The sequence below is a fragment of the Amblyraja radiata genome, chromosome 9, assembly GCF_010909765.2.
Source record: "Amblyraja radiata isolate CabotCenter1 chromosome 9, sAmbRad1.1.pri, whole genome shotgun sequence".
NCBI lineage: Eukaryota > Metazoa > Chordata > Chondrichthyes > Rajiformes > Rajidae > Amblyraja > Amblyraja radiata.
In genome coordinates, this window is record NC_045964.1 from 51,074,912 (window position 1) to 51,101,685 (window position 26,774).

Below are 26,774 nucleotides of genomic sequence, written 5' to 3' on the forward strand. Positions count from 1 at the left end.
ATTTTTCCTTTCCTAATTAAGCCCTTTGTCCTCCTCTGCTGGTCTCTGAATTTCTCCCAGTCCTCCGGTATGCTGCTTTTTCTGGCTAATTTGTACGCATCATCCTTCGCTTTGATACTATCCCTGATTTCCCTTGTTATCCACGGATGTACTACCTTCCCTGATTTATTCTTTTGCCAAACTGGGATGAACAATTTTTGTAGTTCATCCATGCAGTCTTTAAATGTCTTCCATTGCATATCCACCGTCAACCCTTTTAGAATTAATTGCCAGTCAATCTTGGCCAATTCACGTCTCATACCCTCAAAGTTATCTTTCTTTAAGTTCAGAACCATTGTTTCTGAATTAACAATGTCACTCTCCATCCTAATGAATGCTCCTAGCATTAAAATATACACATTTAAAATCCCAGACATGAGCCATTAGCACTGTTTTTCTCCAGATGCCATTTGACCTGCTAGTAGTAGTTCCACTATCCTTTTATTTTATTTCTAATTTGTGCAGTACATCTGGATCAACCCTACTCACGCAGACGTGTAACATTTTACATTAGCCGTATTTTCAGTTTAGTTCGTTTGATATTTTTGTGAATGTATCAGTAGTGAAATGTGTTCGCGAAACGTTGCTGCATTTCGAAATGTTAACTGAGCGCAATCCGGGTGCAGTGGCGGGGGTAAGTTTGACCTGAATGCAGTTCCGTCCTTCCCTCCCGGAGGAGCCGGTTGATGCACCCTGCTGTTGCTGCGGGAGCGAGCGAGTGAGCGGTGGCCGCCGCCGATTAGTGACCCGGAATGGAAATAGGGACAGAAATCAGCCGCAAGATCAGAGTAAGTGCTGCGTGGCCGGAGCCTCCATTAGGAGGCAGGTTACCGGTGCGGCCGAGGCCCGCTCTCGGGGCCGACACTGGGGCTTAAACTCCAGCAAATTTACTAACGAGGCCTCCACGCCGTCTGCGGGGAAGTTATTTTTCACTGACGGCGAGGCTTGGTCTCCATTTCGGGGTTCGGCGCTTCAGCTACAGAGAGGTCTGTGGTTGTCGAAATAATAAAAACACTGGGTACGTGGGGGGTGGGAAACACGGCGAATAGCCCTTTTCTAATTTAACCCGAAATTGTTTTGCTTAATATTATAATAAGTGGCTGGTCTTATTTCAAGTATGTTCTATTTTTACGTTTAAACCATTTAGTCTCGCACTGTGTTTCCATGATTTGGTGTGGGGTACAAATTCACAAACAGCAGCTGTGTGGCAAATGCTTGGATTTGTACACGTCGGTAAAAGAGCTTGGTCTGTATGCGTGCTGGACAAAAAAAAGTTAAAACTCATTTTACAGTCACACTTGGGTACTTTCCAGTTGAAGCACCTAACTTATTTTCGCTCAAACTACTTTTCTATTCTACCCCCACTTCAAATAAACATTTTATCTAGATCCAGCTATTCAACAATACGTTTATATAGGAATTGTCAAATGCCAAATTTTCTAAAGGCCTTTAACCATATAACCATATAACAATTACAGCACGGAAACAGGCCATCTCGGCCCTACAAGTCCGTGCCGAACAACTTTTTCCCCTTAGTCCCACCTGCCTGCACTCATACCATAACCCTCCATTCCCTTATCCATATGCCTATCCAATTTATTTTTAAATGATACCAACGAACCTGCCGCCACCACTTCCACTGGAAGCTCATTCCACACCGCTACCACTCTCTGAGTAAAGAAGTTCCCCCTCATGTTACCCCTAAACTTCTGTCCCTTAATTCTGAAGTCATGTCCTCTTGTTTGAATCTTCCCTATTCTCAAAGGGAAAAGCTTGATCACATCAACTCTGTCTATCCCTCTCATCATTTTAAAGACCTCTATCAAGTCCCCCCCCTTAACCTTCTGCGCTCCAGAGAATAAAGACCTAACTTATTCAACCTATCTCTGTAACTTAGTTGTTGAAACCCAGGCAACATTCTAGTAAATCTCCTCTGTACTCTCTCTATTTTGTTGACATCCTTCCTATAATTGGGCGACCAAAATTGTACACCATACTCTAGATTTGGTCTCACCAAAGCCTTGTACAATTTTAACATTACATCCCAGCTTCTATACTCCCAGCTTAAACTACCTTTAATGAGTGTTATCAAATTCGACTGGGAGCAAAGAAACATTGAGATTTATCAACTGGACAAGCAACTGTAGCTCAGGACTGTTGTTCCAGAGGCATGAGTTCAAATCGAACCATAGGAAGTTAATTAAATAAAATGAATGGATCAACATGCGTGGAATTCGCAAGGCTAAAGTTCTCTATCAACAGATTTTACTTTACAATTTGTCATTGTCTTTCCTATGTTATTTTCCCAATTTATTATTTTATCTTCATAATTCCATTTAATTATATTTATGGCTTAAACATTGTACAAACTATTTTATTGATCTTTCTTCATCATTATGCTTATTTGGTTTGCTTTCTGATTTGCTATACCTTTCTGTTGATTTATTTGCACTTTGTAAACTGCTGTTTGATGATTGGTATATGTAAAGAGATGTTGGTAAGTTGAGAGTATAATTAAGCAGGAATAGAATGTATTGGCTCTGACGTCAGATAAATGGAGTGAGCTGCTCCAATTTTTAACAAAAATTGTTGAATATAGGTGGTACTGTTTTGAAGTTTGTACATGAGACCACATTTGGCAAAATAGTAATTGGATTAACTGACATCGGGAAAACATGCACATATATTTACAGACACACAGCTGTTGCAAGTCAATGTAGATAAGTGTGGCAATATTAAACTCTGAAATAATTTTGAATCATTTAATTGGTACTATTTTGTGAAAGCACGATAAGGGGTGCATATTTTTTTACATGGCAGCTGAAAAAGACAATGAAAAAAATATCCCATTTACTGTAAAACTCCAATAATCTGCTCTCTGATTATTTTGCCATCCTGAGGATTTGCTAGAGGATGTTTGGCACAGTCCTGTCATAGAAACATAGAAATTAGGTGCAGGAGTAGGGCATTCAGCCCTTCATGGCTGATCATCCAACTCGGTATCCCGTACCTGCCTTCTCTCCATACCCCCTGATCCCCTTAGCCACAAGGGCCACATCTAACTCCCACTTAAATATAGCCAATGAACTAGCCTCAACTACCTTCTGTGGCAGAGAATTCCAGAGACTCACCACTCTCTGTGTGAAAAATGTTTTTATCATCTCGGTCCCAAAAGACTTCCCCCTTATCCTTAAACTGTGACCCCTTTTTCTAGATTTCCCCAACATCGGGAACAATCTTCCTGCATCTAGCCTGTCTAACCCCTTAAGAATGTTGTAAGTTTCTATAAGATCCCCCCTCAATCTTCTAAATTCTAGCGAGTACAAGCCGAGTCTATCCAGTCTTTCTTCATATGAAAGTCCTGCCATCCCAGGAATCAGCCTGGTGAACCTGCTCTGTACTCCCTCCATGGCAAGAATGTCTTTCCTCAGATTAGGAGACCAAAACTGTACGCAATACTCCAGGTGTGGTCTCACCAAGACCCTGTACAACTGCAGTAGAACCTCCCTGCTCTTATACTCAAATCCTTTTGCTATGAATGCTAACATACCATTAGTTTTCTTCACTGCCTGCTGCACCTGCATGCCTACTTTCAATGACTAGTGTACCATGACACCCAGGTCTCGTTGCATCTCCCCTTTTCCTAATCGGCCACCATTCAGATAATAGTCTACTTTCCTGTTTTTCCCACTAAAGTGGATAACCTCACATTTATCCACATTATACTGCATCTGCCATGCATTTGCCCATTCACCCAACCTATTCAAGTCACCTTGCAGCCTCCTAGCATCCTCCTCACAGCTAACACTGCCACCCAGCTTCGTGTCATCCGCAAACTTGGAGATGCTGCATTCAATTCCCTCGTCCAAATCATTAATATATATTGTAAATAGCTGGGGTCCCAGCACCAAGCTTTGCGGTACCCCACTATTCACTGCCTGCCATTCTGAAAAGGACCCGTTTACTCCTACTCTTTGCTTCCTGTCTGCCAGCCAGTTCTCTATCCACATCAATACTGAACCCCCAACGCTTTATGTTTGTATACTAATCTCTTATGTGGGACCTTGTCGAAAGCCTTCTGAAAGTCCAGATATAATACATCCACTGGTTCTCCCTTATCCACTCTACTAGTTACATCCTCAAAAAATTCTATAAGATTCGTCAGACATGATTTACCTTTCATAAATCCATGCTGACTTTGTCCAATTATTTATTTCCAAATGTGCTGCGATTCAATCTTTAATAACTGACTAGCATTTTCTCCACTACCGATGTTAGACTAACTGGTCTGTAATTCCCAGTTTTCTCTCTCCCTCCCTTTTTAAAAAGTGGGGTTACATTCGCTACCCTCCAATCCTCAGGAACTACTCCAGAATCTAAAGAGATTTGAAAAATGATCACTAATGCATCCACTGTCCAACTCAATGGAGCTCTGGTTACCAGAGCCCCCTCTGACTCGCACATCCAGTTAGCATGTTCAATGGAAAATTAATTATAATACCATGCAATTTCTTTTTTTTTAAAAAGAGAGTTAATTAAAAGTATGTTTGAATATTGATGTAAAATAAATATACAATAGTCTGGAAAATCTAGTCTGGAAGATCTACCTCATTGGAAACCCTCAGACTATCTTTGATCAGACTTTACTTAATTTTATCTTGCACTAAATGTCATTCCCTTTATAATGTATCTGTACACTGGACGGCTCAATTGTAATCATGTGCAGTCTCTGCTGACTGATTAGCAGGCAACAAAAAGCTTTTCACTCTACCTCGGTACATGTGACAATAAACTCATGTCTGACATGAGCATGCAGGATTACCAAGTTTTATGGAACTTGGCAATGTAAGTGTAAGCATTGAATATAAAAACACAAAAGTCATATCAAACCTTCACAAATCATTGCTTAGACTTCAATTACAATTGTTTTGAGTAAACTTACTGTATTTTCGGAAGGAAGTCGTGGTTTTAGAATGAACAATGGAAGTTTACCAGATGATACCTGGTGTGAGGAAGGTTAGTTATGTTGAAAGAATGGAAAAAATGATTATTCTCCTTGCAGCAGACGCAGTTAAGGCAAAACTTATTCACAGTTTAGAATACCTTATGATAAACCAAATAATGAGAAATTGCATTGAGATTGTAATAATCCCAAATTATGATTTAAAAAATTCTCGTAAATCAGCTGGACACCAGAGATTTAAAAATTCCTTCTGAGCTGTACAATTCTCTCACCTCAAGCATATGACCCATGTCTGTAAAGGAAGTAATTATTTCCTTTATCAATGTACAAAAACTTGGTACCCATTCACATGTTAGAATTGATGAAGGATGAGAAAGTTATTATGAAAATAAAGATGATTGTTTTAAAATAAGTAATTTCAAACATGATAAATGGTTAAAAAATTAAATTTTAATAAAAATAAATCCTCCTAATTTGTTTGAGGGTGCCTATTCATTTGGATGAAGAAATCTTGCACCAGCTCTGCCTGGAGTAGGATTCCTTCGTGCAGCTTCCTGTGATGAAACAGTATGACAGGTGTGCTGGTTTTTACCATTAAGTTAATTCTAGATTTATGATGGGTCCCTCTACAAGTCTGGATGCATTACATCAGACTGGCTGAATGTCAGTGGTTGTCCACCAAAGCACCAAGCTACAGCCAATTGGTCCAATCGTAAATGTTAAACTGGATCAGTAGAGATTAATCTGATCCTAACTGAATTTAGGGAATAAGGCAATAAAAAAACTGATAAAGTTCCAATATGAAAACAAAATAGAACTGTAGACTGAATGCAGGTGCTCTGCAAAGCTGTTATCTAGTCTTTGTTTGGTTTCTTTGAATGAATTGCGAACTCTAGAACATAATTTATTGGATTGGAAGGGCAAATTAATTGTTGTTCATCCTTGAAGGTCGCTTAATTGGAGGGTACGGGGAAAGAGTACATGTTGCACATACTGCAATTGCACACGAGTAGCATTTAATGTCCTGAATTTGGCAATAAATACACCAATCTTCGCAGTTTTTGCTAGATTTTCATGCTTAACTGCATATGTGTATATGCCAGAAGTTACTATTATTTTTATGATGTCATTACAGCGAAGACAATATCCATGTCATAATCACATATATGGCCCAATGATGAAGAGCCAGTTGGCTCAGTTTTCATTAGTTTTAAACCTTGCATTTAAACCTTGCTTTATTTTGGTTCTACTAATTTAATATTTCTAAAATGAGTGCAAAACTTGACAAAAGTATAATGGATCTGGTTACTACAGTATGGAATGGTGGAAATGGAAGCATCAATGCACAAAACTTTGAAAAGCTGAAGGGCCGTTCTTTTAAAAATGCTAACTTCTCAAAGGTGTTTATCGGATAACTAGCTGTTTTCAGTTTAGTTTATTGTCACTTGTACAGAGGTACAGTGAAAAGCTTTTTGTTGTGTGCTAACCAGTCAGCAGAAAGACAATACAATACATGATCAGCTCAAGTATTTTAAGATTTTTCTTTTTGCCAGGGTGGGTGGGAGTCATTTTTAATGTCACTTGTTTTTTTGTCCTGAATGCCAGAGCTGAAATTCTATGGAGTTGCTTTCACATGGATAGTTTTCAGCTATATGGGAGCACAGTGGATTCAATAAAAACAGAAAGTGCTGGAAACGTGTAAAATAGGCAGTATCTGTGAAGAGAGAAACAGTTAAGACTTGATCAGTGACTCTTCAGCAGGTTGGCTCTAATGAAAGGTTATTGACCTGATTTGTTAAATCATTCCGCCAATGCTGCCTGACCTGTTGATTATTTCCAGCATTTTCTTTTCTTAGTTGAGATTTCCACCTTCACTTTTTTTGGCTTTTTGATTACTACTGAGCAATAATGTTTCATGGTAGATCCTCCAGTTATACAGTATTTTTTCTGTTTCTATTACAAAAAAAAAACATTTTTACGCGCATGAATGTTGGTATAACGAAAAATAGTTTCTTTGAAAGGTCGGTAACTTTTTGAAATGATGTATTGTATTCAACATATAGCATTAATTTTCAACAGCTTGCTTTCAAGTAATACTTTAATTAAGAAACTTAAGGGAAGAAGATGAACATCCAGGTGAGAAGGTTGGGTTTTATGAGAAAGAGTTAGGTGGAAAAGCAGTTAGGGGGTGGGGCATCTGATCAGAAGACCAGATGGTTGAGGTATAATTACCATTTGAACGTGACTTGGCAGCTGTCCTCCGTTAAATGCCAAATATGCATGTATTTGTCACTTTACTGTTGAAAGACCTCACTTAGACTCATATCTTCATCCATTTGCAGTGCTGCTGCTACACATAAGTTGATGGTGACAGAATGTTTGAGCGAATGCCTATGTTTTAAGTTGGCCTCAAATGTTTTATTTTTGCAGAACATGTCAGTTATGTAAGGAATTAATTGTTCCAACAGTTTAGATTTTACATAGTGTGAGATCCTTGGCAAAGGGAGGTGAAAAGTAAAATGTTATGAGCTGTCCAGAATAGAGCAAACACTGCACTCTGTTTTAATCGATAAGTTTCTATGTACAGAAATTCTTAATATTATAACACTATTCAAAAAAAATTCTAAGTTTTCCTAAATGATATCCGTATGAGTGTAGGCAAAAATTCACTTCCCACTTTTCTTTCTGGAATTGTTCCCTCACCCAGTACTCAATGACTGAGACTGAATTCTTGAAGTTACTGTGCAAATACAAGATGTATTCTTTTATATATAATTCATAGATGCAATATTTTGTTTATAATGTTATGTAGACTTCTGGTATTAGATCTGCTCAACTATATTAACTCGTATTTAACTTTCAGACTGCCATTAAGGGAAAACTGCAAGAGCTTGGGGCTTATGCAGGTAAGCTTATAATGATGCTTCATATCTAAACCGTTAGTACTAATGCATATCTAAATTTTAAAGCTCTGCACAATTTCGGAGAGAAACTCTAGCGCAACAGGAAAAGTTCAATTTTTTTCTGAATTATATTTCAGTTGCCCCATGTTGCTGATGGAAGAAATGTAACATTTTAATTGGAAATCTGCTATTTGGTTGCTTTATCAAGGGAGCATAAAGGAACGTTTCACAGAGACATGGCTCATTTGCAGCTTTCCGGCCCTCCAGCCTGATGATTTCTTGATCTACTTGGACTGGTCAGTGTCTTTGGGTAAAGGGAGAGGCAGCAGCGTCCGCGGTGCTGGCTCGAAGGGCCGAATGGCCTCCTCCTGCACCTATTTTCTAATGATAAACCTTTCGTGCTAGCAACTCCTGCTTCCCGCACTTGCAACATTTAACAGTGAAGTGCTGTTCTTTCCATCTCCCAAGGGAATTCGCCTGAATTCATCTTGACTGCAGTCTACATCTGCCCTAGGAAGGGGTTTGGCTAGCAGTGGAGAAGTTGCATGACATGGTCAACAAACCCCAGACTACGTATCCCAACACCTTTCCCATTATAACTGGGGACTTCACAAAACTAATTCGAAGGTCACTTCCTAGCTCCCAACAGCATGTCTCTTGTTCATTGACTACAGCTTGGTGTTCAACCCCATCGTCCCCAACAAACTTATCATCAAACTCGGCAAACTGTGTCTCTGCCCATCCAGACATAATTGAATCCTCGACTTTCTCATCAGCATACCACAATCAATACGAATTGGCAACAGCGCTTACTCCTCAAGAACCATTGCACAGGAGCATCTCAATGATTAGGAGCTGACATTTGTGATCCTGTTATCCAAATGGTCCGGAGCACAGTGGAAAGCAAGTGAGATAGCATCTGCTGTTGACCCATTGTGGCTATAGGCAAAGTGGATCCAAGTAATTTCTGAGTCAGGGGTTGATTCTCTCCATAACTAACCTCTCTGAAGCACTGTATTATGGTAGATGGAAGTGCTACAAGATGGTAGTCATTGAGATTGGTTGTCATGCTCTTCTTGGGTATTCCTACAATAGATGACCTTTTGAAGAACCACCTGACTCAATGTCAACAACGGCTTGTCATTGTTGCCCTTCTTAAATAATGGTATAATATAAGCCACCTTCTAATCTTCAGAATTCTCACCCGTGGCTAAAGAAGATGGTCTTCACCCCAAGAGTAGTGGGGTGTGGAATTTGTTGCCTGAAAGGGTGTTAACGCTTTAAACCCTCATTACATTTAAAAGATACTTGGGGGAATACTTGAATAATCTATGAAGATGCAGATTATGAGCTGGAAAATGGAATTAAACTTTCCTCGTTCAACATGAACACAGTGGGCCAAAAGATTCTGTTTTACACGTCTCTGATTATTTTGAATTTGGTGCAAAAACAAGAATATCACTGAGCTCTTGCAGCATACTCTGGGGGCAAAGTTAACTGCTGGAGACACAAAGTGCTGGAGTAACTTGGTCAGGCAGCATCTATGGAGAACATGGATAGATGACCCGAAATGTCACCTATCCATGTTCACCAGAGAGATTCAAAACATCATCTGTCCATGTTCTCCAGAGATACTGTCTGACTCGCTGAGTTATTGCAGCACTTTCTGTCTTTTTTTGTAAATTAGCATCTGCAGTTCCTTGTGTCTTCAGTGAATTCATAGCGTGGAAATGGGCCCTTTGACCCAGCTTACCCACACTGACCAACTGCTGGAGGTTGTGTTCAACTTTGATACCAGTGAAATGGGGAGATCAAGGAACGAGATTCTCGGGTTGATTTTAGTGAATTTAAAAAAAGTAATAGACTAATACAGCATGGAAACAGGCACTTCAGCCCAACTTGTCCACACCATCCAAGGTGCCCTTTTGCCCATGTTTGGCCCATATCCCTCTGAACCGCAAAAGATTTCCTATCCAAGTACAGTAATCTCTCACTATAACAGACCAGGGGGGAGGGGTCAGGGGGGCACGGTGTCCATTATTGGCGATTGTCCAATATAACCAATGAGGAAGTAAAGTTTAACCTGAGGCCGTGAGGGAAGAAACACGGTGTTGGAGGGCTAATCCAGTGGTAATTCTGCCTTTTTGACGCAGCGGCACCTGTAGATCCCCTCGTTGGTGGGGAGGTCAGACCCTGTGATGGCCTATTTTATACCACCTATTTTAGTGCCACTGCAAACTTACTAACCATGCTTTGTACATTTTCATCTAAATTGTTTCCGTGAATGACAAACAACAATGTACCCATCACCGATTCACACCACGTCACCGGCCTCTGGTCTGAAAAGCACCATCTTCCACCATTATGTTGTGCTGCATACCTTCCTACATTACCAATTATGTATCGAATTAACCAGCTCCATGTAATCTGTTCTACCACGTGGACCCCTTCCTCATCAATCTGCTTGGTTGTCTTTTCAAAAAACCCTTGTGAGACATGATTTCCCATGAACAAAGCCATGCTGAATATTCCTAGTGAGTCCTTGTCTATAAAATGCTGGTAGATTCTGTCCCTTAGAATCCACTTCAATAACTTACCCACCACTGGCCTGTAGTTCCCTGGGTTCTCCTTGCTGCCCTACTTAAATAACAGTGCAACATTGGCCATCATTCAGGCTTCTGAAACTTTGCACAATAGGATGTGACAGTGGAATGTGGAATAGAATAACTATAATTTTGAGTGTACAATTTCCTTTAACTTTGTGATTCTAATGTGTAGACTGTTTTCCTTCCTATCTGTAGATGAAGAGCTACCAGATTACATCATGGTTATGGTAGCCAATAAAAAGAGCCAAGAGCAAATGGCAGAAGATCTTGCTCTGTTTTTGGGAAGTAATACCCCAAAATTTACGTTGTGGTAAGCATTTCTTTAATATTTTAATTAAACTTCAATTTATTTTCTGTTCCATTATATAATTGTTTTATATGTTTTGATGCTTGTGCTTTACAATACAAAGGGACCCCATGTTAGAACCATTCGGGTAGAGAAGCACAAGCCAAAAATTTGCTCTTATTCATCTTGCAATTCTTGACGCTTGCGCAGGTGGTTCAACTTTAGGAAATCGTGATATGATCTGCTTTCTGAGAATGTACCCCCGTCCCCCCCTCACCTAACATGGTGGCCGCCTATATAAAATCAGTATGTTCTAAAACATAGAACTTATTCAAATCATTGTTCCAAAGATGACCTAAGGCATATTCATTTGAAACCCCATCTAAATTTTCACTTGTTTAGAGATATAGCATGGAAACGGGCCTTTGACTGCTGCCTTTGGAATGTGGGAACATATTCTGCTGTAACCATTGACATACATCTTCATTGCTCACCTTTATATTTTCATCGTTTCACTTCTATCATGCAATCATTTCTCTCCTTATCCTATCCAAATAACTTTATATTTGGTTTTACCTGATCCTCTTCCTTGTCACAGTGACATCTCTTGGTTTGGATAAAAGTTCAGTGACCTGAAACGTGAACCCTACCTTTTCCCACATGCATCTTTGGAAAATAATCAGTTAAATTATTATGATATTGTTTTGTTGAGACTTGTTGAGGTGGAAAAGTTTTCTTTCCCTGAAAGAAAGAGTTTTCTGTTAAATCAGTGATTTGATGATTCAGTGATCACTGATCTGAATCAGTGATCAGATGATTGGCATGACAGATACTCAAAATTCAGCCTTATGCTGTGATCAAGATCAATAAAGCGTCATTCAGCCCAAGGGACATTTCATCATGTAGTTTAATCACAATCACAGCAGAGCTATATCAATATTAGTTTTATTAACTCGTGTGCAGTAAAAATATACAGATGTCCTTCCAGAAGAAGTAGTGAAACCAGCTACAATTGCTCTATTCAAGAGGCATTTAGACGGGTACTTTAATTGGCAAGACTTCGACGATTTGATTCTAATGTGGGCAAAAAGGCTTGCATGGATGTAGTGGGACAAAGGGCCTGTTTCTGTTCTGTATGGGTGTAATTCTGTAAAGACAATATCTTTTGGGGAAATGTTCATTTTTGGAGAGACATTTTTAAAACACCAGGGGTGCCTGACATATCGTGACTGAATTAGGTTGCCAAATTCCGTGAGAAATTTGATGCATTATGTGGAAACCTAACCTTGAGTAAAAGTATGTAAAATTAAATAATATTTTAAGACTCGGTATTCTGGGAACTTAATGTACTCCTTTTACTTAGGCTGCATGGTGTCCTTGACAAGCTACGCTCTGTAACAGTTGGTAAGTATATCCCCAGATCCCTTTTATTCAAATTTGAATTCTGCATTTTAATTTTAATTCAAATTTTAATTTTCAAATTTAAATTAAACTAGACTAAGTGGGACCCGTTGGCTCCCAGTCACACGGGAGGTCTGGTCCCCCAACGCAACCCATTCCCCAACGCAATATTCCACCACTCACCCGTTCCCCCAACGCAACCCGTTTCCCCAACGCAATATTCCACCACTCTCCCATAACCCCTAACTGCGCAGGCGCAACTCATTTCCCCATATCCCAGAGCACTCCCTCCCCGTCCTCTTCATGTGTGAGAGGGAAGGGGGGGAGGGAAGTGGGGTGTGTGGCGGGGGGAGAGGAAGTGGGGTGTGGCGGGGGGGTGTGGGGTGGGAGGGGAGGAAGGGTGTGTGTGGACGGGGAGGTGTAGGAGAGGGTAGTGTGAGGGGAGTGGGGTGGGGGGAGGTCTGTATGCGGGCGGGAGTTGTAGGGGGAAGGAGGGATGTGGGGAGGGGTGTGTTGGGGGAGGGGTTTGCGAGCAGAGGGGTTGGGGGGAGGGGTGTGTGGGGTCGGGGGGGTTTGTGGGGGCGGGGGGGTTGTGGGGATTTGGGGGTTTGTTGGGGGGGATTTGGGGGGCGGAGGGTTTGAGGGGGGGGGGGGTTGGGGTGCAGCGGGCTGTGGGGGGGGGAGAGGGGAGGGGGGTTGTGTGGGCGGGGGTGTTTCTGAGGGGTTAGGGGTTTGTGCAGGGAGGGGTGTGTGGGCGGGGGGGGGGGGAGTGAGCTCAGAGAAAAGACGGGGGAAGAGCCATGGGGGGGAGAGGAGGCAGCGAGGAGGACCAGAGGGGTGGTGGCTGGAATTGGCGATGCGATGGGGACTCACAGCGGTCGTTGGTCGTTATCTGCCGAGATCAGAGTCTCCGCTTTCCGTTTGGCGACATCTCCGACTCTGGGCTGGGCTAGGTCTGCGACACTGGGCTGGGCTGGGTCTCCCACGCTGAGCTGCTTGCGGCGGGGCTACTTGGTGCGGGCTGGGCTGCTTGAGGCTGGGCTGCTTCGGGTCCCTCCGAAAGCACAGTTGGAAACCTCCGCCGGCCACCCTCAGCTCCAGTAAAGACGCGATGGCGCAGGAAGGGGCGGACCTTCCCGGGGAGTGATAGGGGAAGAGACTTATCCGCGTGGCACTGACTGGCGGGAGAAGAGATCGATCTGCACATGCGCGGTTTAAAAATCTTAAAACCGCGCGTGCGACATTCAACCGATCTGAACGAAATGGTGCACTCACAGCACAGGGGAACGGTGAGTGAACTGGCGAAAAATCGTGGCGCTATCGCTAACCGGCTTTGCGCAAATAGAAAGACCGTCAAACCGGAAGATAACAAGATCAGAGCCTTAGTTATGTATAAATAATTAAATAAATGTTAAAATAGTCAGCAAATACTGGAAATCAATATTTAAAGTTTCGCATCAAAATTATTTTGTTTTTTTATGAGTTGAAGAACCCACCACTGTGAAGAAACAGCCAAACTACACAGATTGTAATATATTTCCCTCCGAGAAGATTCAAGCAGCCGTCAGCGGAAGTGGTGATCAAACTAGTGAAGATGTTCGTATTCTCGCTGTGTCCAGCACACATTCTGAGAGAAATGATTCTCGAGTTTCTACCAGCTCATTACAAGAGCGGTCAATACCCGGTATCAGGTAGGAATGCATTTAAAATTCTATCATTGAGTATATAACTCACGGATAACAAGATAATAGTAGGGAAAATTGGAATGTCCTTCGAAAATAAATGATGCTAATAAAGCCTTGCTCAGCTGAATCCTCCACGAGCACCACATTCAATTTATAGCATGGCTAATAGGTTACTTACTCAAAAGTTCGATAAATCCAATTGACTTAATATTCCAGTTTACTTCACTCGGTTTCCTTGGGTAGGATAATCTGACCCATCCCTTGGATATGAAACCCTGCAATGATTGTTCTTTCAAAATTACCATAGATCAGTAGTTCTTAACCTTTTTGGCACCAGTATGCGCATACGCGAACAAAATATTGTATGTGGTATGTACCTTTGTAAGGTTCCTAAACATGGGCTCAACAAATTGATATGTTATTTGTGTCCCCTTCATGACCCCTGGCAAAGCCCCAAACGACCCCCAGGTTAAGAACCACTGCCATAGATTGTGAATAGTTCCAGCGAATAGGAATGTAGCAAATCTAACAATGTTAAAGCAGGGAGATTCAAAATAGGAAACGGAACCAATCGGCCTTATATCATTGAGGCACAAGAGATTGTAGATGATGGAATCTGGAGCAAAAAAAGAGAGCCCACTTGAGGATTTTTTTTCCTCTAGATTCTAGTCTCTTGTGTTTTCATTTTACTACTCCACTGCAAAGTTTCTTCAAGGTAGGCGCATTTTTAAGATTTCCTCCTCCCCTTGACGGGAGTTCTGAGGTTCTCTCTCTCACTACTCCCCCTCTGATTTCCATTGCACTCTGACTCTTCAACCACGATCACACCCAGACTTGGTACCGTAGCCACATGTCATTCCTTGGTACCTTTCTTTGCTGCCATCCTGTCCCACATGGCTTTCAGTTCCATTTCCTGGCCTCCCAGTTTAGTCCCAGCCAGGATCTCGGGTATTGGCATGAACATTTTATTCTCTGATTTCAGGTAACCTGTCCCTTTCTTTCTCCTCTTACCTACCCTGGTCCACTCGCACACCCCTCCTTCACAGTAACCCACAGCACCCTATCACTGTTTCTTTTCCCACCCCCCACCACCACATCTGCCCATCACCCACACAATCATCTCACTGAATCCCATCCCCTGCTCAACTCTACCCTCTCCCTGTTCCTATCTTATCAGTTTCCAGAATCTGCAGCCTTTCATTGTCTCCTCTTATCACCTCTCAGCTTCCATTGCTATTTTCGCTCTTCCGTCACCCAAATTACTCTTACCTGCCCTCACCTATATCCACCTATTGCTTGCTAGATCTTGCCCAACTGCCACACCTCTTTATTCTGGATATGTCCTTTCTACTCTTATCAGCCCAGATGAATAATCTAAACCTGAACCATTGACTGTCCATTTCCCATCATGGTTGCCGACTGATTCGCTGAGTTCCTACAGCAGCTCTTTTCTTTTCTGACCCTGATGTAATTATGGAATAATTGCTAAAAAAAAACATTATTAAGGACATGGTAGCATGGTACTTAAACCCTAAGGGAAAAAAACAAATTGCTGGAGGAACTCAGCAGGTCAGGCAGCATCTATGGAAAGAAATGGACAGATTATGTTTTAGGTCAGGCCCCTTCTTCAGACGGGAGAAGAATATCTTCAATGTATTTGTTTTGATTGCTACACTTATGTTTTCCCAAATGGTTGATGAGTTTTTCAACATTTTTTTTCTGGTTACTCCAGCACTGTTTCTAAAGTTTTATACTGTAATGCCTTTATTTTTTCTGCATTACAAATTCTGACTTTAAAGATGATTTGACAAAATTGCTTTGGTATTCAACCAGATGATTTAAGTTTCTCTATTTGTTATGTAACACAAGTTTAATTCAGAAACATATGTAAAATCTGTAAGAGTACCTCTGATGCTTTCTTCAGCCACTTTTATCTTATTTATACACAGAGCAACTGTGGAGAGAAGTTCATCTCATTTACTGCCAGCAGTGAAGCCTTCAACAGAACTGGTCTCCTCTGAAGCAGTAATTGACATTAAACCTGAACTGGATGATCTTATAGATGGGGACCTTAACATTTTACAGGAAATTCCTTCATCTTTTAAGAAGAAGCCTATAGTAACAGTTTTGTATAATGTATCGTGCCCTTCTTTTGGTGCCTTTGGGCCAGAAGGAAACGTTTCACAAGTGTACAAAGCAACTGAAACTAGCACCCAGTCTTTAAGGATGGCTCAGAATAATATTCAGCCATGTAAGTTAGGAGAAGGCTCCGTGCATGGCTACAGACTATTAGAAAATACCAGCAATGTTTACAGATCATATGAGAGCACCTTGCAAGCTTACAACAAATTATCAGAAAGTGGAGTACAAGTTTACAGGCCATCAAAGTCTAACTCTGATCGATCAAGTAGAGATGTGAGTATAAATGTATAACCACGACTTTCATGGATAATGCAAACATTCTTTGTTTATTATCTCCAGTGTGTGTGTGTAACAATATTGAGGCCAGTAATAATCTAATTAAAATTACACCACTGACCTTTATCTTTCTTTCTTTCCATATATTTATTCTCTTTTTTGTCAGGATTTTCAGTATGGGAATCCTTTTCCTGTTCTTTCTATAGATGGGTTTTCTCCCCAATCTCAACATAAACTACTTTCTATCTTTGAATATCCCATATTTAATACTACTTTCTCCTAGTACTCTCATTATATTCTTTCTTTCTTTGATAACCAAATTCTGAAAACCACATGCTGCCATCAACATGCTAAGTACTTTCATATCCAAACACCCATTTAGTATCACTCCATTGTTATTTATTTCTTAAACGTATTGCCCCTTCCACCCTCCAAATCCTCAGTATTTATGCATTCACAAATCTCCTCCAATTCCATATTATCCCAGTATCATTAAAGTCCTAGCAATATATCTTGTAGCTTGAACAATGCAATAAAAAAAATAAATGTTATGCCCTCCCTCCTTTCATGAACCCCTTTCATTAATAATGTCCAGTTTCTAATACCATTTGAGATACATTTCTGTACCATTCATTATGTGAAATTCCCTTTCTAACTCGATAACTGGATCATAAAGTTGTTTTCAATGGTAAATTATTAAAAAGCCCCACTCAAGTAATGAAAGTTACTTGGGGTAATCACATGCAGGCTGGATAATTATATTCTGGACAAAGTGTTTTGCTTTTTCTTGTGTCATAGGATGACAGCTCCAAAAAGAGAAAGGCGAATATCATAAGTTCTGTCGTTAAAGTAAACAAGACAAGTGATGGTGAGGAAGATGATGATGACTTTGCCTCAAGAACAGGAAGCCTTTCCAGCAGTATTTTTGTCCCAGCAAAATCTGAAAGAAGGTATGGAAAGCATTTGAAATTATATCCATGAATTCTAACTTAGGATTTTATTTGCAATATGTAGTTGGTATTTTTCTTCCATCTGAAATTGGTACAATTTGTGCAAATTAAGTTGTAACATGTAATTTTTCTTTTATGATGTGATTACCAACTAATTTTGTTTTCTTGTCACTCAGAACATAGTTTTTTTAACTGCAGTTCTACAGAGGGTTTGAACCCTATTTTCTTGTTCTGCAGAGCAACTTTATTTTTTGAAACTGGTGTAACTTGATCTTCTTTCTGCAAAACCTCCTGAATAAATGATGGTTTGGGACGAATATATCGTTAGTGATGAGCTTAATTTGTAGTTCTACTTATTTAAGTGGAAGACCACAAGATAAAAATGTGAAAAGATGTCCAAAATGTGAAACAAAAGGAACATTCTGGAGACACTCAGCTGGCCAAACATTACTTATAGAGAAAATAAGGAAATTAATGGCTCTGAATTCATTAGTCATCTCTGTAAACTGGAATTTACTGGAAGCGAGTCAGGAGTGTGATGGAATAATCTTCACTTTTGGCGATGTGTGTACAAAATTATGAGGGCATATATATAGGGTAGCTAATGAGAAACTTTCCTCCATAGCAGAGGAATCTAAAACTAGAAACTATAGATTTAGGAAAAGGGCTAAGAGGTTTGGAGGAAATGTGGATAAGGAATTTTTACACCCAGAGGGTGATTGGAATCTGGGGTCCTCTACCCGAGATGGTGTGTGGTGGATGCAGAGATTCTCACAACATTTGAGAAGAGTCCAGGCAAACAGTTGAATCACCAAGGCATAGAAGGGCATGGACCAAGTGCAGGAAAATGGGACTAAGATAGATATTGCTCGATGTTTGGTCAAAGGATCTGTTTCTGTGCTGTATGACCAATTTCGCGAAGAACAAAGACTACAGCTGCATGGGTGTGGCGCCACCTGCAGAGCTCTGGCCAAGTGGCACATTATCCTGATGTATTGTTCCTTCATTGTTACTGAGTTTAACTTCTGGAACTTCCTATCCTGCATTGTTGTGGACGTGCCTTCACCAGAACGGCTGCAGTGATTGAAGAAAGTGTTTCAGCGGCACCTTATTGAAGACGTGCTCAGGCCCCTGCTGTACTCACTCTATACTCATGACTGCGTAGCCAGTCACAGTGCGAACTCCATCATCAAGTTCGCTGACGACACCACTGTTGTGGGGCGTATCACTGATGGGGATGAGTCAGAGTGTAGAAGAGAGATCGAGCAACTGTCCATATAGTGCCAGCGCAATAACCTGGCCCTCAACACCAGCAAAACCAAGGAACTGATTGTGGACTTTGGAAGGAGTAGGAGGGGGACCCACAGCCCCATTTATATCAACGGGTCAATGGTTGAAAGGGTCAAGAGCTTCAAATTCTTGGGAGTGCACATCTCTTGAGATCTTTCCTGGTCCGAGAACACTAATGCAATTATCAAGAAAGCTCATCAGCGCCTCTACTTCCTGAGAAGGTTACGGAGAGTCGGTTTGTCAAGGAAGACTCTCTAACTTCTACAGGTGCACAGTAGAGAGCATGCTGACCGGTTGCACCGTGGGTTGGTTCGGCAATTTGAGCGCCCGGGAGAGGAAAAGACTACAAAAAGTAGTAAACACTGCCCAGTCCATCATCGGCTCTGACCTTCCTTCCATCGAGGGGATTTATCGCAGTCGCTGCCTCAAAAAGGCTGGCAGTATCATCAAAGACCCACACCATCCTGGCCACACACTCAACTCCCTGCTACCTTCAGGTAGAAGGTACAGGAGCCTGAAGACTGCAACAACCAGGTTCAGGAATAGCTACATCCCCACAGCCATCAGGCTATTAAACCTGGCTCGGCAAATCTCTGATTATTAATAACCCACTTTCTGTTATTTGCACTTTATCAGTTTATTTATTCATGTGTGTATATATTTATATTATGGTATATGGACACACTTATCTGTTTTGTAGTAAATGCCTACTATGTGTGTGCTGAAGCAAAGCAAGAATTTCATCGTCCTATACAGCGACACATGACAATAAACTCACTTGAACTTGAACTTGAACAGTGAAGCATGAGGCAAATCTGGCATTTTCAGAAATCATCATATCTCAAAGAAATAAAATCTAATATTTGGTTTAACTGATTGTCAAGAGTTGTATGCACTATGATACTACTATCATCTAATTCAATTATTGAGTGAAATGTAGCAGAAAGATAGAAGTGTTTTCAGACTCTAGAAGTTTAATTTATATAAATCATGTGATCCAGACCTACGCTTAAATTTTGCAAAACAGTTAATAGACCAAACATAAAAGTCAGAAATGTAATGTGATCTTAAACAATTCTATAAAATAATTGATGAGTAACATGCAAGGTATTTTCATGAGTTTTAGTATCTGACAGAAAATAACAGATCACTTTGCTTTGTGGAAAGTGGCATAAGGACTTTGTCTTCTCATGTCAATGTTATAAAAATTCTGCATCGCTAGGAAAGAGAGGGACTTTATAGCAGACAGCATTTTGCAGCATGTTAATATTTAAAATTAAGAGAAATTTATTGTTTTTCCTTCAGGCCTACTTTGCCACCTTCTAAACAAGCCAATAAGAATTTAATACTAAAAGCTATCACAGAAGCCCAGAAATCTGTATGCAAGACGACAAGTTATCCAGCAGGTAATATGTTGTTTTCTGAATACGCCCTATCAGGGTGATTTTGATTTTGTGCTCTTTGTCATGACTATAGTAAATTATATAATTGATAAATATTAGCATTGGTATGTTAGAATTTACTGTTAGTTTTTAATTGATATTAGCTTCTGTGGAGGGGGAATGGACAGACTGCATTTTGTGTTGGGATCCTTTGTAAAATTTATCTTTTTGAAAGCAAGACTGGGTAACATGTTGATTGTTATTTTTAGGTTCTATCTATTTTCTGCGTCGCACCTAATGCTCCAGATAGAACATAGAACAGTACAGCATAAGAACAGGCTCTTTGGCACACAATGCCTGTGCTGAACATGATGCCAAGACCAATTCCTATCTGCCTGCCATTAAGCTCCATTCCCTGCATATCCATGTGTCTATCCAAAAGTCCCTTAAGTGCCGCCATAGTATCAGCCTCCACCATCAGCCCCAGCATTGCGTTCCAGGCACTCACCACCCTCTGTGTAAAAAAAAAACTTGCCCTGCACATCTCCTTTAAACGTTGCCATTCTCCCCCGGTCTTCTATTGCAAATGAAACATAAATAAACCAAAGGAATAGTTAGATCTCAAGCCGGGTGTTGAGCAGCCAGGTTGTTGGCTCTGCATCAATGTCTGCCAGACCCTGAGCTCCATTTAGTAGGTGGTAGAACGGGCACTCAGAGATGACATGGTTGGCTGTCTGTTGTTCTGCTCTGCATTCACAGGCTGGGCTCTTGCGGAGCCCCCATCTCCACATGCTGGCATTGAAACGCCCAATTCCAGTACGAAGTCTGTTGAGCTTCACCCATGCTCCTCTGGGGAGGTCAGACCCTGGACAGCTTTTATCTGGTGAAGAGATGTAGCTGTGTAATGGAGATGAGGTTGCCTTGCACTCCTGTGACCACTTGGTGGCTATCCAGTATGCTTTTGTCTCAGTTGGCTGGATGGATGCTAGGAGTTGTTTTCCATGTGGAGCAAAGGGGTGACGGGACTTCAGTCGGGGTGGCCTCTGCTCTCTGCTGATAGCCTGATGGAGGAGATGATCTGGGTCCAGTCACCTTAAAGCTATGCTCGCTGACATTTGATATTTCTATCCTGAGAAAGATTCTGACTGTCTATCGTATTTATGACTCATAATTTAATATACTTCTGTCAGGTCTTCTCTCAACCTCTGGCTTTCCAGATAAAACAATCCATGTCTGTCTAACCTAACCCTCTAGCTAATACCCACTAATTCAGACTTCATTTGGTTAAACCCACTCTGTACCATTTCCAATGCCTCCACATTCTTCCTGTAATAAAACTGCATCATGACTTCCTGACTCTTATACTCAATGCTTCGACTAATGAAGACAAGCATACCACATGCCTTCTTTATATCTACTTGTGGTGCCATTTTCAGGGGGTTGTGAACTTTAGTCCAATCTCCCTCTGTACATGAATGCTGTTAGGTGTTGCCACTAATTGTATATTTTCCCCTTACATTCAACCTTCCAAAGTGCAACACCTCGCTCTTGCTTGGTAAAACTCCATCTGCCGTTTCTCCACCCATTTCTGTAACCTCTATATCCCTCTGTAAACTTGGCCAGCCTTTCTCACAGTCTGCAATTCCAGTAATCTTGGTGTAATATGCAAACTTAGTAACCAACCCATCTGTTTATATACAAGTCATATATCACACATAGTAGAGGTCCCAGCACAGATCCTTGCAGAACTCCACAGGTCACAGTCTCCCAACCTGAAAATTGTCCTTCCACAACAACCCTGTCTTTTATTAGTAAGTTAGTTATGAATCCATATGACAAAATCATTGTTAATCCTGTGCATCTTAATATTATGGATCAGCCTTCTTTATCAAATCTATCTATCTATATTTTACTAAAACTCTCATCTTGTTTGTTTCTATGCGTGTGATTCTGTCTGAGCGGGCGTGTGTGGATGTCTGCATATGTGATCCTGAAATTAACCCAAAACGGTACATGATAGCGCTACAATTTTTGGACCACCTTACTCAAAATCCTGTGGTGTGGTGTATCTAGTTTTGTTCAGATTGATGTTATATTTTACAAGTTATTCACATTAAAAACTAAAAATTCAATTTGAGACAAATCACTTGAACTTGCAGTGGCAGTTAGCAGCTATGACATCACAATGGGATCTCATTTACATAAACTGCCCGTCAGCAGTACTCCACCCCACAATGACATCACAATGGGATCTCAAGACGGGACACTTAGTCCTCTCATTTGAAACATTGTAACGGCAGGAGCGGGTCAAGGGAATTGGATTTTTTTTTTTTTTTTTAAAAGAGGGATGGTGAAGAGGGGGAGGGAGTGCTGGGGAATGAGGGGAAATGAGCCGCGCCTGCGCAGTTGGCTATGGGTGAGTGGTGGAATATTGCGTTGGGGAATGGGTTGCGTTGGGGGAACGGGTGAGTGGTGGAAACGGGTTGCGTTGGGGGAACGGGTGAGTGGTGGAATCTTACACTGGGGAACGGGTTGCGTTGGGGGACCATGCCTCCCGTGGGGGCTATGGGTGAGTGGTGGAATATTGCGTAGGGAGAATGGGTTGCGTTGGTGGACCAGGCCTCCCGTGTGACAGGGACAAGTTATTCACATTTTTAACTTTACAAAATCCAGTTTGAGAAAGAATGACTTGAACACTGCAGTGGCAGTTACAGCTATGACGTCACAAAGGGATCTCATTTGTCCTGGCAGCAATTGCTTGCATTTCTTTCAAAGTTTAAAAAGAGGGATGATGAAGAGGAGGGGGAGGGAGGGAGTGCTGGGAAATAAGGGGAAATGAGCCACTCCAGTGCAGTTGGGGGGCTATGGGTGAGTCGTGGAATATTGCGTTGGGGGGCTATGGGTGAGTGGTGGAATATTGTGTTGGGGGAACGGGTTGCGTTGGGGGGGACCAGACCTCCCATGTGACGGACCCAACGGGTCCAACTTGTTCTAGTATTTATCTACACTATTACTAAAGCCCTCATCTTGTCCTCTTCCGGTTTGCGTTTTTTTAAAGTTTTTCGCAAAAATGGTACCCTTTTTTAGCCACCTTACTCACCGTTCTCCTCTGCTCCAAGCACACCACGTTTTGTTCCAATCGGTGGAATATTACAAAGATTATGAAGGTTTAAAAAATCATGAGAGATTATCAGATTGGCCTTCTCGCCTGACGCTCACCATGAAGGTAACGCCCCATCCGGCACCCGCTGTCAATCACCGGGGCGAAAAGAATAAAACCCCGGAGGCAGGGCTGAGTTCACAAGCCGTGCTGGTTGAGTCCGCAAGCCGTGCTGAGTGAGCCCGCATGAGTGGAGTCGGGGAAGCCGCTGTGTGACAATAGACAATAGGTGCAGGAGTAGGCCATTCGGCCCTTCGAGCCAGCACCGCCATTCAATGTGATCATGGCTGATCATCCCCAATCAGTACCCCGTTCCTGCCTTCTCCCCATATCCCCTGACTACGCTATTTTTAAGAGCCCTAACTAGCTCAATCTTGAAAGCATCCAGCGAACCTGCCTCCACCGCCCTCTGCAGAAGGACCTCTTTGCTCCTATATTTGATTCCTCTTGTTATAAAGGCCAACATGCCATTCGCTTTCTTCACTGCCTGCTGTACCTGCATCCTTACTTTCCTTACATCTCATTCCCTATCCGACCTCTCTGTCCTGGGTCTCCTCCATTGCCAGAGTGAGCAACAGCGGAAATTGGAGGAACAGCACCTCATATTCCGTCTGGGGACCTTGCGTCCGGATGGCATTAACATTGAATTCTCCCAATTTTGCTAGTCCTTGCTGTCTCCTCCCCTTCCTCAACCCTCTAGCTGTCTCCTCCCACCCTCCCATCCGCCCGCCCTCGGGCTCCTCCTCCTCCCCTTTTCCTTCCTTCTCCCCCCCACCCCCCATCAGTCTGAAGAAGGGTTTCGGCCCGAAACGTCGCCTATTTCCTTCGCTCCATAGATGCTGCTGCACCCGCTGAGTTTCTCCAGCAATTTTGTGTACCTCCTTACTTTCATAGACTGATGTACAAGGACCCCCAGATCCTGTTGTACTTCCCCTTTTCCCAACTTGATGCCATTTAGATAGTAATCTGCCTTCCTGTTTTTGCTACCAAAGTCGATAACCTCACATTTATCCGCATTAAACTTCATCTGCCTTGCATCGGCCCACTACCCCAACCTGTCCAAGTCGCCCTGCATTCTCATAGCATCCTCCTCACAGTTCAAACTGCCACCCAGCTTTGTGTCATCTGCAAATTTGCAAATGTTACTTTGAATCCCTTCATCCAAATCATTGATGTATATTGTAAATAGCTGCGGTCCCAGCACCGAGCCTTGCGGTACCCCACTAGCCACTGCCATTCTGAAAGGGACCTGTTAATCCCTACTCTTTGTTTCCTGTCTGCCAACCACTTCTCTATCCATGTCAGCACTCTACCTCCAATACCATGTGCCCTAACATTGCCCACTAATCTCCTATGTGGGACCTTATCAAATGCTTTCTGAAAGTCCAGGTACACTACATCCACTGGCTCTCCCTTGTCCATTTTCCTAGTTACATCTTCAGAAAATTCCAGAAGTCTGTGGTATTCTCTGCCTCAGGTTCTCTGGATGCAGGTGGAGGCAGGTTCTCTGGATGCTTTCAAGAGAGAGCTAGATAGGGCTCTTAAAAATAGCGGTCAGGGGCTATGGGGAGAAGGCAGGAACGGGGTACTTATTGGGGACGATCAGCCATGATCACATTGAATGGCGGTGCTGGCTCGAATGGCCTACTCCTGCACCTATTGTCTATTAGTCAAGCATGATTTCCCCTTCGTAAATCCATGCTGACTCGGATCGATCCTGTTACTGCTTACCAAATGTTTGGCTATCTCATCTTTTATAATTGCCTCCAGCATCTTCCCCACCACCGATGTCAGGCTAACTGGTCTATAATTCTCTGTTTTCTCTCTCCCACCTTTCTTAAAAAGTGGGATAACAGTAGCTACCCTCCAATCCACAGGAACTGATCCTGAGTCTATAGAACATTGGAAAATTATCACCAATGCATCCACGATTTCTAGAGCCACTTCCTTAAGTACCCTGGGATGCAGACCATCGGGCCCTGGGGATTTATCAGCCTTCAGTCCCATCAGTCTATCCAACACCATTTCCTGCCTAATGTGGATTTCCTTCAGTTCCTCCGTCACCCCAGATCTTCTGGCCACTACTATATCAGGAAAATTATTTGTGTCCTCCTTAGTGAAGATAGACCCAAAGTACCTGTTCAACTCATCTGCCATTTCCTTGGTCCCCATAATAAATTTACCTTTTTCGGTCTTCAAGGGTCCAACTTTGGTCTTAACTAATTTTTTCCTCTTCACATACCTAAAGAAGCATTTACTATCCTGCTTTATGTTCTTGGCTAGCTTACCTTCGTACCTCATCTTTTCTCCCCGTATTGTCTTTTTGGTTATCTTCTGTTCTTTAAACATTATCCAATCCTCTTGCTTCCCGCTCATCGTTGCTACGTTGTACTTCTTAGCTTTAATTTTTATACTGTCCCTGATGTCCCTTGTCAGCCATGGTCGTCCCTTTCTCCCCTTGGAATCTTTCTTCCTCCTAGGAATGAACTGATCCTGCACCTTCTGTATTATTCCTAGAAACACCTGCCATTTTTATTCCACTGTCATCCCTGCTAGTGTATCTTTCCAGTCAATTTTGGCCAGCTCCTCCCTCATGGTCCCATAGTCCCCTTTATTCAACTGCAACACTGACACCTCCGATCTACTCTTCCTCTCCAATTGTAGATTAAACCTGACCATGTTATGGTCACTTCCTCCTAATGCCCCCTAATTAGGTGGGAGAGGGGAAAGAAGAGGGAGGATAAAGAGGAGGGGGAGAAAGTGCTGGGGATGAGGGGTAATGGAGGAGGATAGGGGTAAGGGGGATGGCGAGGCGCACTTGGGGAGGGTTACCATGACTTGCATCACAAAGGGGATCTCTGGCGTCACAATGGGAACCCGTCAGCCACGTGGGGTAGCAGGGTGATAGAGGGAGAGGAGGGGGGTAGGGAGGGGAGAGGGGTTATGGAGGGAGTGACTGAGGGTAGGGGAAAAGAGAGTGAGGGAGAGGTGAGGGAGGGAGTGCTGGGGATGAGGGGGAATGGAGGAAGATAGGGGTAGGAAAAGGGATGGCGAGGTGCAGTTGGGGAGGGTTGCCGTGACTCGCGTCACAACATGGATCTCTGGCGTCACAATGGGACCTGACAGGTGGTAGTTGCAGCTGACAAGTAGGTATTATTTTAACAAGAATTGAACAAATGCCGAAGTATTTTATTTTTGTATTGCTATGTTTGAGAATGATTTTTTAAATTCCATCTTGGATCCTTTGCATTAAAAGCCACATTTTATCAAAGCAAAACATTCTATTTTCACTTGTGACTCGACATTGATTTTTTAAATTTGTAAAACTGAAGAAATATAACCAAATTGAATTCACGTTTTCTGCCTAGTTTATCTGGAAGTTCATCTAAAATTGTTTGAGTAGAGATTAAATTATTTAAAGAGTGAATAAAAAAATAATTACAATTTTTTTCTTTTGTGCAGTTATTCCACAGAAACAGATGGTACCTGTGGCTCCTAGAACTCGGGCCATACGTGAAAGTAGTGAAATTGAAGTGATTAATCCGGTAGACAAAGCACATCAGCAAGCCTTACTATTACAGATCAATGAAGCTGAACAACCAGCGCAAAAGAATTACTGTAAGAATCAAAATGAATCGGCATCAGAGGAATACAATTATAGTGGCCTTTATTGGAAGTTTATGTATTTATT

At 42.0% G+C, this 26,774-nt stretch overlaps 1 protein-coding gene across 3 annotated transcripts in view; it reads left to right on the forward strand.

The window, feature by feature from the left end:
• The first annotated feature begins 665 nt into the window (after window positions 1-665).
• zc3h14 (zinc finger CCCH-type containing 14) overlaps window positions 666-26,774 on the forward strand; it is a 41,867-nt gene continuing 15,758 nt past the window's right edge. Inside the window, exons 1-9 of one of the 3 annotated variants that reach the window (XM_033027383.1) lie at window positions 666-827; window positions 7,866-7,908; window positions 10,707-10,821; window positions 12,161-12,201; window positions 13,682-13,889; window positions 15,833-16,298; window positions 17,100-17,251; window positions 19,847-19,947; window positions 26,546-26,701. In XM_033027383.1, the coding sequence (XP_032883274.1) occupies window positions 792-827; window positions 7,866-7,908; window positions 10,707-10,821; window positions 12,161-12,201; window positions 13,682-13,889; window positions 15,833-16,298; window positions 17,100-17,251; window positions 19,847-19,947; window positions 26,546-26,701 (1,318 nt within the window). In that variant the 5' untranslated portion in view covers window positions 666-791. The remainder of the gene's footprint in view (window positions 828-7,865; window positions 7,909-10,706; window positions 10,822-12,160; window positions 12,202-13,681; window positions 13,890-15,832; window positions 16,299-17,099; window positions 17,252-19,846; window positions 19,948-26,545; window positions 26,702-26,774) is intronic. The other 2 variants (XM_033027382.1, XM_033027381.1) reach the window with 2 other exon arrangements.